At 38.8% G+C, this 13,454-nt stretch overlaps 1 protein-coding gene across 8 annotated transcripts in view; it reads left to right on the top strand.

Annotated features, from left to right (window-relative positions):
* TRPS1 (transcriptional repressor GATA binding 1) overlaps positions 1–13,454 on the top strand; it is a 253,118-nt gene that overhangs the window by 43,499 nt on the left and 196,165 nt on the right. For all 8 annotated transcript variants that reach the window (XM_065586054.1, XM_065586050.1, XM_065586055.1 and 5 more), the window contains one exon: positions 2,353–3,281. In XM_065586054.1, coding sequence (XP_065442126.1) covers positions 2,355–3,281 — 927 coding nt within the window. In that variant the 5' untranslated portion in view covers positions 2,353–2,354. The remainder of the gene's footprint in view (positions 1–2,352; positions 3,282–13,454) is intronic.

The raw sequence follows: 13,454 nt of genomic DNA, 5'->3' as shown, positions 1-13,454 counted from the left end.
CCTCCAAGATAACAAGGCCCCAAACTCTCCTTATCTACCCATAGAACCAGTTGCAAAAACATTAAAAAACAGAAATTCAGCCCTGTTTAATTTTGACCTAAAAAACCACCATGATGTTCTCTTATTAAACCTCTAGCTCCTTCTTACCTAACACATTGATGTTCCTTTTTAATTTGCCCATGGGTTTCAGTGGAAGTGTGATTATTTTACAGATCATTTAGATTGTGTAAGCAGGTGCCAAGCAAACATGGATTTAGAAAGACACCTAGCATAGACCCTGATCTTGCAAATCATATAAGCATATGTGTAACCATCAACATGTGAGAAGTCCCATAGAACAACAGTAATACCATGAGTCAATGGGACTACCCAGATGCTTCAAGTTGGGCACATGCTTACATGTTTTGTGGGGTTGGGGCTGTCTTGCTTAACCTGCCCTCGCTGTATCAAGAAGTCTTTCTGGTGTTACAGTCCTGACTAGTGACTGACTTAATTGTTCAGGTGTTATTTATTTATTTTTTCAGCACATGTATACATTGGCAGTTGTGATCTAGTTGAAAGAGGAGAAGGCATTTGGTTCACAGGCATGTTAGCTTACTAAAATAAGGAATTGCACTAGAGTGTTAAGAAACCAATTAAGACCACACGGAATGTCTGTATGTGTGTAACGAGTTAGCACTGCAAGTCAATGCAGTCTCCTTGCAGACAATGCTGCCTGTGGATCAGCTCAACTGCAAAGACACCAGAATCTTAGGCACAAGAGGGACACTTTCCATGAAAAGTTGTCTTTTTTTCTCAATGTAGGACACACTGCCCTTTCATGTGGAGCAGATATAAACAGAAGGAAGAACAGATGCTGATTCCTTTATTTTACCCTCTGGTCCCAGTCCCCCTTCACTAGGTATTATTTTGAGAAGATCATCCTACACTCTAGGAGGTCTGGATATGGCACCATTTGAAAAACATCAGCACTGCTCTCAAAATTGCCAGGGGCCCCTCTGCTCACAGAAAGATGTAATGTAGCACTCACAGTAACTGTTGGCCTGGGAACCGATGATCAAGTTTGAGTCTCAGGCTTGGATCTCATGTATGTTAGTGCAGTCTGCTGCCACTAGACCACACACCATTTGGCAGGGGAAAAACAACCACCATTGTATGCAGCACTGGCAAAAAGAAGACCATAGAAAATACTGTAGAACTTCTGTCTTCTACACATAGTCAGTGTGTGAACACAGATTGATCAAAGCAGCTGATGATGAGCATCCTAATCCAGAGTCCAAAAATGCACAGTCAAGAAAGTATCAGCTTAAAAAAAAATCCTCAGTGGGAATCACAATTGCCTGTGTAGTGCATCTGCAGTTGGGCATCCTACCTATATATATCAGTCACCATTTTTTCAGACCATTCCCTTTTCAGTTAGCAATAAGTCATCAATGTTGACCTCTTACATTCTGTCTGGTCCCAGTTTCCATATATAGACCTGGGAGGTATGTCTTCCTACTTGGCAATACTGGTAATGCCTGAAGTTAAGGTTCAACAGATATATAGAAAAACATTCAGATGGTTAGACCTACTTCACTTCCAGGTGTTTCCTGGATAGACCTGTAATCAAGCAAAACAGTGAAGTAAAATTTATGGCTTCAGTTTTGTAAAACTTTATTCACATTTGTAGTCCTACTGAAGTCTGGCTCTCCCTATGTGGCACATAGGACTACTTGCATGAGTAATAGTTTTCAGGACTGGAGTCTAGTATTTCACTTTAATCTAGGTTGCAGTTTACATGGGTACAAAGGGGAAGCTTTTGCTAAGAAGCAGCAGATATCTGTTTAGGAAAGATAACTTTCCTAAAACCTCAAAGTAACTTGCTCACCTAAATCGGATACCTTTATAATAGCCTGTTCAAGTACTCCTAGCTATGTGTGGTAGACATATTTCTGCTAAACTTCACTTTGTCTAGTTGTGCAGTGTATTCACATTAGATCACAAAGGCTCCTCTCCTCCCCCCTTAGTATACTAAAATGATTTTCAAGAACGCATTCTTTAAAATTCCTACTGGCTTTAACTGACCTATTTTCAGAAAAGGTAATGACACCTTTAATTCACTTACTCTGATGGAAGTTAGATTTTCACAGATTTTAAAGGAATTTTTGTAATGGAGTGCATTCGCAATGTGGTCAGGTTTTTTTGTATGTTTCCATTTTGCTACATAGACTAGCTAAAATATGTCTGACAAAAACTGTTTCTTCAGGTTTTACGTATCTATATATTTTAGAATGCTGAAAAAATGCCAGGGTTACAATCTACTCTATATTTCAAATAATTCCATAATTGTTTGTCTCTCTATTTTGGCAGATATGGTCCGGAAAAAGAATCCCCCTCTAAGAAACATCGCTAGTGAAGGTGAGGTACAGATCCTTGAGTCTACAGGTACTGAAAACGAAGAGTCTGGAAGGAAAAAAGAATTTTCTGCAGATCAGATGCAAGAAAATACCGACCAGAGTGATGCTGCAGAGCTAAACAACAAGGAGGATCTTTGCCTGCATATCCAAGAGCCATCTTCCAGCATTAAAAAAGACTTAAAAAGCTCAGTGCTGAGTGAAAAGGCTGGCTTCAATTATGAAAGCCACAATAAGGGAGGAAATGTTCCGTCCTTTCCTCATGATGAGGTGACAGACAGAAATATGCTGGCTTTCTCATCTCCAGCTGTTGGGGGAATCTGTGAGCCCTTGAAGTCTCCTCTAAGATCAGATGCAGATGACACCCAAGATGTGGTCTTCACTCCATCAGGAGATCCAGTGGAGACAGACAAAGAGCATCAGACGTCGCCAAAAGCTACAGATGAAACAGTGCAAGTGCAAAGCGGTCAAACTGATGGCCAAGGCTCAAGTCCGGTCCCCATGGCCTCAAAAAACCCACAAGTGCCTTCAGATGGGGGTTTAAGGCCGAACAAATCAAAAGCAGATTTGTCAGCAAATGATAACCCAGATACGGCGCCTCTGTCTCCAGAGCTTCAGGACTTCAAATGCAACATCTGTGGTTATGGTTACTATGGGAACGACCCCACAGATCTCATCAAACACTTCCGCAAGTACCACCTAGGACTGCACAACCGTACCAGGCAGGATGCGGAGCTTGACACTAAAATTTTGGCTCTCCACAACATGGTGCAGTTCAGCCACTCCAAAGACTTCCAGAAAGTCAACCGCACTGTGCTTTCAGGAGTGCTGCAGGACATCAATTCCCAAAGACCTGTCTTACTAAACGGGACTTATGATGTGCAGGTTTGTATCTTCCATATCCCTATGCCGCCTCCTCAGACACATGCTTCTTGCAAAGAAATAAATTGGGAATGGGATAGGCACCCTAGGTGATTATAAAGCAACTCCTACTTCCTCAGCATAATCCAACATAATTTAAGTATCTCATGTAGCCTGCTTAAACCACAGGAATGCTTAGATCCATTTAGGCTTATTGTATTCAGTGTTTTATTTACCCATTGGTTGCTATAAATTATCAAAATTGTTACGCCAATGTGGGGACAGGATATATTAAGTCAGTATTTTTGGAGGTTCACTGTAAATCTGGTTGAGTAGTAATTGGCTTTTCAGTCATAGGCTTTCTTGTATGTAATTTAGTCTTTGTGATAATGAATAGTAAAAGATTTTAGTTGGCAAACAGGCAGCTTAGAGTAGTCGTGTCTGAAAGCTTCTCTATAGCAGAGAGAGAAAAGAAAACAGAAAATAACTGTTTAAAATGGACCAGATGGACACTAGAATGTAGCTGCAAATTAAAAGGAACTACAGATCTGTGGCTGTTGGCTGCTGGGAGTCAAATCTTTGATCTTGCAGTATTTAGAGAACAGAAAGTGGGACTCTAAAGTGATCTAGTGCTAGAGCAACAGGGTTATATTTCTGCACAATGGGAAACCAAGATCGGGCTGTAAAAATAGCAGTCAATAATAATATTCACACTGCAGTTCAAATTAAGATGAATATAAAGGTTGAGCTATTGCCTCAGCTAATCATTTTTTTGATCTAATTTTTAGTATTGATGCTACTGCATTGTCCAATGTGAAGGATAAAAATTGTATATTCTTACCATAAAGAATGGATTTAAAAGATTGTCTCATGTTGTCCACTATGTTAGTTATTTGAACCCAGACAGAGATATTAATGTTAAAATTTCCTTAGTGTAAAACCCCGATAATCTTAAAATAATCTACATTTTACTGATTTTTTAAAAAAAATATTTTAACCCCCTTTATGAATGATCTGTGATGAGCACTAGAAGGCCTGTATACTCTTCGACCTACAAATTCACTTTGGAATAAAAATCATTTGAATCAGGAACAGAGATCACAAGTAAAATGAGTTCAAATGTCAACCCAATTTCAGGAGCATGTTTACATCAGACCTGATGCACTGACCTGGTAGTAATTACCAGGCAAAATTCCAAGAAACATTAAAAAAGAGAGAGAGAAAGAGACAGAAGTGCAGGTAGTAGAAATATTTAGTAATACCTGCGGAGACTACTGTCGTTACAAGGAGACAGTTCAGATAGGAGGTCAAAATGGCAAACATCTCACCTCAAGCACTTGTAGCTTTTTAAGCTACTTAACTTTTTTTCCTCTCACTTTGTGAAATTCTAGAAAATCTTTTCGTGGAGCAGCAAATCAAATCAAGATAGTTATTATGCATAAAAGTTGCAGTCTTTGAACTGCTGTCTTATTAAAAGATCACTTCACTGTCTTGTGTCAGATGCTCTCTCCTGTCAAACTGTGATTAGAAAGCAAATACGTGATTTAGATAAAAGAGGATAGATGTGAATAATGTCAATGTGAAATGATGGTTTATAATTAGCACGTAATATGATGTTAATACCTGGATTTTCTGCTATAGTTTCAGTTTGCTGACTCTGGGGACAGCATCTTAGAGCAACTGATCCATGCTGTCAGAAATACGTTCACACAGGGACAGCTAAGGCATACAGCACGGAGGAATTTGAGTTTCTAAACACACTTTCATTTTCCCCAAACAATTATTTCGTTAGGCCCTTGGTTATTTATAGAAAAGTTTATGCTTGATGAGAGTGAGCTGGACACTTTTCCTATGCAGTATTTTCAGAAATAAAACAGATATGTGAGCTATCTCAGTTTGAACTGATAGAACTAGAAGTAAAACAGCTGAACCTAGACTATACTTGTCTACTAAGCCCTGGTAGTAAGATATTGCAGGAAAGACAAAAAGCGATAGGAAACAGCACATAGATAATCAGTTATGATCAGTCTTTTCTCAGACCAGAAACATGTTCTAAAATAGAACAGACAGCCTATACAATGCTGCCGATTTTAAAGGAACAATTGGATCTGGAAACTTAACTCTTTAAAGAGTGCTAATTTTCTCTGCCCAATTTGGAAAGAGAAGATTAAATAAGCCTCTGTGCCAAATACTATACTTCATCACTTGCACATGCATCAGATGTTGATGCAGAACATGTCAGAAGATATGTAACTGATTAATATTTTCATGCCTCACAATTCTGAACAGCTTTGCTACATTCATAAACATACTCAAAGGACATCTGAAATTCCCCTTTGCACCCACACGTTTGTGTTGCTACCATGTCTGTTTCACAAGGACTTGGGAAAATGTTGAAGTCTAATACAAGAGAATGGAATTGTATTAATTAGAGCTTGAATGCCGTTTTATTGGAAATTGGTTGTCAGTCAAAGACTCCTACATTCTAAGAAAGAGGAACTGCATATGAATAGTAGTAGTTCATCAAAACAATCTTCTTAAAATTCTGATATGGTCTGAAGAGAAAACAACAAACCCCTCTGTAATCAAAATTAATTTGAAATGCTAGTGAAATGGGATTAAGGGCTGATTTATTGATGCAACCGCACTTAACAAACTGTTTTGTTGGTGTTAGGATGGAGGTAGTTATGGATTTATGATGTTTTAGGCAAGGAAGATGAGGACAGAAGCCAGAGGGTGGGTATTAGCACAGCCTCACATATTTGATCTGGTTCATGGTGATTAGTCAGGCTTTGTGCTATATGAAAGTTTCACCAGTGGAGGTTGCTACTGACTCTTGGACTCTGTGTATATAAGGCCTATTGAGAAAAATCAATAAACAAAAAACAAACCTACTCTTCCCCCACACACACACCATAGAAAAAGGAAAGAGAATAGAGAAAAATCCAGTATCAGTTTTTAGACTGATAAGGACTAGGTTTGCAAGGGCTTGTGGGGGAAAAAAAAATCAAATCTGTTTTGAAACATACCACACGAGCGACACCTGCCTCTGTGCAACCTTTTAGAAATACGTTTTTATTATTCTACTTTCATCCCCAAAATACAGGTGCACATATGCCTTCAAGTCCAGGTACACAAACTCCTTTATTATTTCTTGTAAAACAGTGATTTTGAGAAGTAAGGATGTACACCTCTACCTCGATATAATGCTGTCCTCGGGAGCCAAAAAATCTTACCGCGTAATAGGTGAAACTGCGCTATATTGAACTTGCTTTGATCCACCGGAGTGCGCAGCCCTGCCCCCCTGGAGCACTGCTTTACCACGTTATATCCGAATTCGTACTATATCGGGTAGCGTTATATCGAGCTAGAGGTGTACATAATTCAGACCATAGAACCTTGTGGTCTTACTGCTGTGTAGGCTTTGATTTATCTAGAATATTTAATGAAGGGGAAGATGTCTTAGTTTTCTTTATAAACGAGATGTACTTTGGAGAGGCAATTTTTACATGCTTTGTCTACCCCCCTACTCCCGTTTTCTGTAGTTCATTGAGATACATCTGGTTTTATAGGATTGGGTACATTCTGTTGAACAGTTTCTGGGAGGTTAATCCAGTATGGATTTTAGAAAACATTTGTTAGCACATTGCTGTTTTGCCAGACAAGTGCCTTATCAGCTTTATGCTGTTATCAGAGTGATATCTTGCCATGAGATAAAAGGAGTGCTCAGTTTTGCTGATTTCCATTTCATTAATTTCTCCTCTAATTTTGCTAATCTTCACTAGACTTGATAGCCATTTTGTACTTGTTCTATAGCTCTGCAAGCATGTGGGGAATTTATCCAGCTTTAGTCTCTTTAGTTTTTTTAGTGGATATTACCACTAAACACAGCTCTGACTGAGGAGGCAAGTTTCATTGGTTAATAAGAAGCTGTTGAAAGTGTTCCCTAATTGTTATCTGATGCACCCAGAAGAAGCATTCTGTTGTGTGACCATCCTACAAACTAATCAGAGGCTGGGAGCAGACCTGTTTCTCACATTAAAGGTATGTGGTGTGATGAGGGATTAAGTCAGTGCTGTCGTAACTAGGATTCAATCCAGTAGGAACCAGTAGTTCTATTATTAATAATCTCTTCTATTCTATTCTCCACTTTTAAATGTCATTAATAGACTGATTAGGTGGGGATCTGTGGAGTTAAGAGCAAGAGGACTTGATCAGTTTGTGGGGATATAAATGTAAATGACATCCCTACTGATCATTATGGCTTCCACTAGTAGTTTTGGCAGTTTTCACAAAGGAATCTTTACAAATGTGTTCAGAATCTATACTGGAGGCATAAATAACTACAGTGATCACACTTGTGTTAGTAGCATAGTTCACTTTCAAGAGGAATCTGCCTTCTGATTCTGATATTTGTTATTAGCATTTAAAGAGTAAATAATAATGATTAAAGCATCTGCATTTTTGTGGATGTGAATGATGAGCAGAATACATTGCTTAACTGACCCCTTTTCAAATTCATCTTGCTCATTAGGTGAGCTACCTGTAAAATCACTAATTTTATGTTGCTTGTTGATACCAGTTAATGAAAACTTTCATTTAACTGGATTTTAACATTCTTTTGTGTTTAGAGAAACTGATCTACATTTGATTTTTTTAGGTTTATTGGCATTTAGCTCAGTTATTCCAAAACCAGACCCTAAAATATGGAAGTGGTACTTTGTTCATTGGTCTGGTTAAGAATTGCTAAGCATGAGTGTTTCCTGGTATGCTGTTTCCAGGAGCAAATTCTGTACAAACTCATATACGTTATCGCCTTTGGATATCCCCCCACAACTCTAATATTTTATTATTGACTGAAATCTTAGCTTCCAGCTGGATAAGAGTTCTTTGTGCACTCATTAGCTTCTTCGTTTCTTTTCACTTTGTGATCTCCTGTTTCGCTAACGTGCATCTTGGTAGCCCTATGGTATCAGTTGAACTGATTCAGTTTCACATGAATGACCAAACTGATACTTTCGTTTCTCCCGTTTGAAAGATTAGGTTTGCCTAAAAATATTGCACATAGGTTAGAACTGAAAATAGTCACTTTTGGCCTGATACTGCAATGAGTTCTGTGCAGATGGTCCCAGCAACCGTGTGGAAATCTGTTTACTCAAATGGCACTTTGCACAGGTGCCTGGGATCTCACCGCAAGGAACTCGTTGCATGGTTGGGGTCTTTCTCTGACAGCTGAATGGCATGACGCTGAAATGTGCTCTAATTGGATCTGGGTGCACTGAATACCTCAAGTGTACATCCAGAACACAACAGAGATTAACTCTGATGAATCTACTGTTCTCCAGAGTTGCCATAGAAGCCAGTGGGCCTTTCTCTTCCTTCCCTCGTGTCCTCTGTTAGAATTCTTTTTGTCCAGGTCTGGCTGGCACCCCATATCTCCCATTGCATTTCAGTAATTTGATTTATTCCATGAGAGTCAGAATAAATCTAGAATGAGTCCAAATGAACAGTAGACTGAAGTGGAGCAGAGGTCTGGTATGTCTACTTACTGGGCATATTATCTGGGAATCCTGATTCCCTCTGTATTTAGTTTCCAACAGTCATGACATTAGGTTTTCAAAGGATGACCCCATGTAGGTTAGCCACAGTTCATCACCATGAACAGAACAAGTGACGTATTAGTTATTTTCTTGAGATGTAATACAAAATATTGTATTTGTGCATATAAATTAGCACTTGGTAACATTGACATAGTGTAATATTAAAAAAAAAATTCTCCTGTTGATACACAGTTATCTACACAGATAGACCTGTTGAAGTCAATTGGACTACTCTTGTGAGTGCTCACTCATACAAGTTAAGGTCTTGCCAGTCTGGTTCAGAATGTTTGCATCTTCAAAACACATACCCAGTATTAGCTCAAAAGGAATCTTTGTATTTACTAGGCTATCTACTGGGAGCTTTCTAAATAGATAGTGCTTAAGATAGTAAATTCTAGAAATGATTATTTTGATCTAAAATAGCTATACGTTCCAGAACTGCCAGACCTTGAGACATTGTGCCCCAAAGTAAGATGCAGTCTAAACTCATATCTTTATGATCCCCTCAGTCTTTGTCAGTCAAAGCATTTGAGGACAAATTACACCAGCTATAGAACAGATATTTAGATCAGCATTTTTACTTCAAACAAAGGTTATTGTTACAGTCGTAGAAAAGTGCTATGGATTGGAGTATCATTTTCAGTGTTCTGGGACGGGCTCTGTTAATGTCTCTCCTTTTTCGATGTATTGCTTGTATTTTAGTCTTTATGCTAGTGATCGCCAGTGGTGTATTATGTCTGTTGATGAAGAGAGCTGGTAAAAGTTATAAAAATAAAGGAGACACTTAGATATAAGATGAAAGGACAAAAACAAAAAAATAAAAAACCAAAAAGAAGAAAAGCACAGAAAATAAAGTTTTCTAAAATTATGGGGCCAGATCCTTCATTGGTGTAAATCAGTGTAGTTACATTGAAGTTAATGGGGCTATGTTAACTTACAACAGCCGAAGATCTGTCCCATAATTTAAAATATATTTTAAAGGTATGAAGAATGGCATTGTGTGTTACATTTTCTCTGGTGTTAAGTATTGGTGTACAGTACTTTAAATACAAACCAAGTTCCTGATTCTAAGAGTTTCTGAGTGCCACTGGCTTCCATTGTTTTAACAGAATCTGGCCTGATGGCCTTAAATTAAAAACTATTGTGGTTCTGTCACTTTTTTTTTTTTAAACAAAAGGCTTGATCTTACTACCTTTTAAAGTCCGTGCCAAATCTCCCATTGACTTCAATAGGAATGGAATGAATCCTGAGAAGAGCATGCTTATTTCAAGTGACTGTGACCCCCATAGGTACTTGCTTAAGATATGCAAATAACACAGAAAGCTTGGGGACTACATTGGCTCTTTGCATTGCTAATACAGCTCAATTCTTCCTGCACACGCATTAATAGCTGTTTAGTGCATAATTCAAAGGGTAGATATACCCTAAAGATTCTCCCATGTTGTGAGAGGTAGTTCTTCCTATCAGAGTTTAAGGACTGGTAGTGTGGTTTTATAGAAACAAGCATTAAAGCCAAGAATCTGTCCTGGCCTGCATGAGATGAAGAACATCATAAGTGTGGGTTTGTTAAAATGTTCTGGATGCTATATTGTGCAAAAGCAACTGGATAAACAGGAGCATTAGAAAATATTTTAGGATTAGAAGATTAAAAGTAATTGGGAAATAGAAAACTGGATAGTACAGTGGATTGGTAAGGGATCTACAGCCTTTCACCTCCTGGATAGTGACTGAAATGTGACCCAGGTAATCAGAAATGAAGATTGATTAATATCTGATGCTCCAACTTCATTGCCTGGTCCAGTTGTAAGTAGACAAAAGTCAGTTTTTGAGAAATCACCATGACCATGTGCACCCTAATCAACAGTCACACCAGAAGCCAAGGATTTCATGGATGCAGAGGCTGAACTTATATTATCAACCCTTGAGTGTTGAGTTTGAGCCTGTTATGGGCATGTAGGACATTAGTTCCTACAGGTGAAATTCACTTTCTAAAATAGATAAAGATAGTAACTGGCAGATACTATGGATTCCTTGGTAGACTGCTGTTCTGTTAAATCAGAAAAATAATCTAAGCCATTTGCCATAATAATGAATTCAGGATTGGATTTGGAAAAGAGAGAAACAAGTAAAGTTGTGAGGGAGGGTATTCTGGGTCAGGAAAATCAAATAAAAACACCCTCTTAGATTTAAAAGCACTGAAAAAATCTTTATACTCGTCCATAAAAAAGAAACAAAGGGTGCAGGCATCCTATAACAATTAAAAAATGAAAAACAAACAAACAAAAAAACCCCAACCAATCCTCTAAAACTCTAAAAAGGTCATGACATCATCAAGAGTTAGAGACTTAAATAAAGGCAACATAAATTCAAATATCTACCAGAAATGTGTTATAAATAAATTGCCTTTGTAAAGTGCTTTTCAGCTTGATCTAAACATATTAAAAACATGAAATCTCCAAACAGTGCCCATCTTTCAGATGGGGAATCTGAGCCACAAAGTGATTAAGTGACTTAGCTAAGGTTGCAAAGCCAAGAATAGAACCCATGAGTTCTGATGCCCACTCCCTTGCTGTAATTATTAGACTAAGGGGGAGTTAAAAATTCTAAAATACCAGAACACGAAAGAAGGGTGATCCAGTTGTGGTACAGTAACTCCTCATTTAAAGTCGTCCCAGTTAACGTTTTGTTGTTACGTTTCTGATCAATTAGGGAACATGCTCGTTTAAAGTTGCGTAATGCTCCCTTATAACGTAGTTTGGCAGCCACCTGCTTTGTCCACTGCTTGCAGGAAGAGCAGGCCATTGGAGCTAGCTGGTGGCGGCTTGAAACCAGGGTGGACTGGCAGCCCCCCTATCAGCTCCCCATTCCCCTAAGTTCCCTGTGCGGCAGCTGCCCAGCGGGCTATCAGTTACCAGGCAGTTCAGCTGTCCCTCCCCCCACTGCCGTGTGCTGCTCCTGCCCTTTGCCTTGGAGCCTGCTTGCTGTGCGGGGTGGGGGGGGGGGTAAGAGGGAGGGCTAATGTCAGGGTGTCCCCCTCCCCCCTGCTCCTGCACTCCGCTTAACCCATTTCCAAAGAGGCTCACGACAGGGCTCAGGATGGAGGGAGCTTTCTGGCAGGAGCTGCTGTCTCAACTTGCTGATCTATTTAAAAAAGGAAGAGTGCTTAGAGTGGGGTCAGCGTACTTAAAGGGGCAATGCACATCTCTCTCTCTCACACACGGTGTGTGTCTCTGTCTGCGATGCTGTTTCCCCTCCCTCCATTCGTGCTGCCTTGTAAAGTGTGAGGCTACATTAACAACAATGTGTTAACTCTTGAGGGCTCAGCCAATTGCTAGTTCATCGTTTAGTAGTAAGGCATTCCCTGGGAAATATCCCACCCTCTGACTTCACCATCTCAACCAAGCTTCACAATCATCATCGTTGTGTGGCAGTATTAAATTGTCTGTTTAAAACGTGTGTGTGTGTGTGTGTTATAGATATATAATAGAGTCTTTTGTCTGGTGAAAAAAATTTCCCTCGAACCTAACCCCCCCATTTACACTAATTCTTATGGGGAAATTGGATTTGCTTAACATTGTTTCACTTAAAGTCACATTTTTGAGGACCATAGCTACAACGTTAAGTGAGGAGTTACTGTATAAAAGCATGTACAGTAAAAACAAGGCAAAAACCTTTCCCCAGCTACAGGTGATGTTCTATAGAATACCCAGTGAATGCTCTAATTAATTATCTTAATAATGATTTATGAGAGCAAAATAAAGATACAGATGTTTTGCACATCTAATGACAAAATGGTTGAGGCTATATAAACACCTTGTTTACTTAAAAACTACATAGGAATAAATTTTATATTGGAAAAGCCCGGAAGGCCTTTAATATGTTTTGTATACTAAATGTACACAGAGGCTTGTAGCTGCTATGGAAGTTAGATCTTGAAGGATTGAGAATACCCAAAAGAGTGAAGAATGCACTTGAAACTGTACTAAGTAGTAATCATCTGTAAGGAACACTGGAGAAACAAGATGGGTGAGGTAAAATCTTTTATTGGGCCAACTTCTGTTGGTGAGATAGACAGACAAATTTTCATGCTTACACAGCGCTCTGAAGCTTGTTTTGTTTACCAACAGCAGTTGGTCCAATAAAAGATATTATCTCACACACCTTGTTTCTCCAGTGTTTCTTACACATAGTTACTATCTAGAACAGTTTTAAGTGCATTCTCCACTCTTTCTTTTGGGTAGCCTCAGTCCTTCAAGATCTAACATGAGTTAAGTTTTCTCTCTAATAGCCTGGAACCAACACTGCTACAACACCACCGTATTTAAGAAATACTGACATTTAACAGAATCAAGCTTCCTCTTATCAGCTTCTTTTATATTTTCTGGCTGTTTTTAAGAATAATGGAAAAGAAGCATACATTTAGTTCTACTGAAGAGATGAACTAAATCCCTGTGATCATTTTGGTCATAGCCTGTTAGCATGGCCAGTAACTTAAGTCTGAACTCTACTGATAATTATTGACATTCATGAATGAATTAAACTATTAACTAAAAAGAGTTTGGACTTTTAGATGCTTTAGACTAGTGATCCTTACTAG

Source organism: Chrysemys picta, chromosome 2 (assembly GCF_011386835.1).
Source record: "Chrysemys picta bellii isolate R12L10 chromosome 2, ASM1138683v2, whole genome shotgun sequence".
In the NCBI taxonomy this organism is placed as follows: domain Eukaryota; kingdom Metazoa; phylum Chordata; order Testudines; family Emydidae; genus Chrysemys; species Chrysemys picta.
This window is presented reverse-complemented; position numbering and strand designations above follow the sequence as displayed.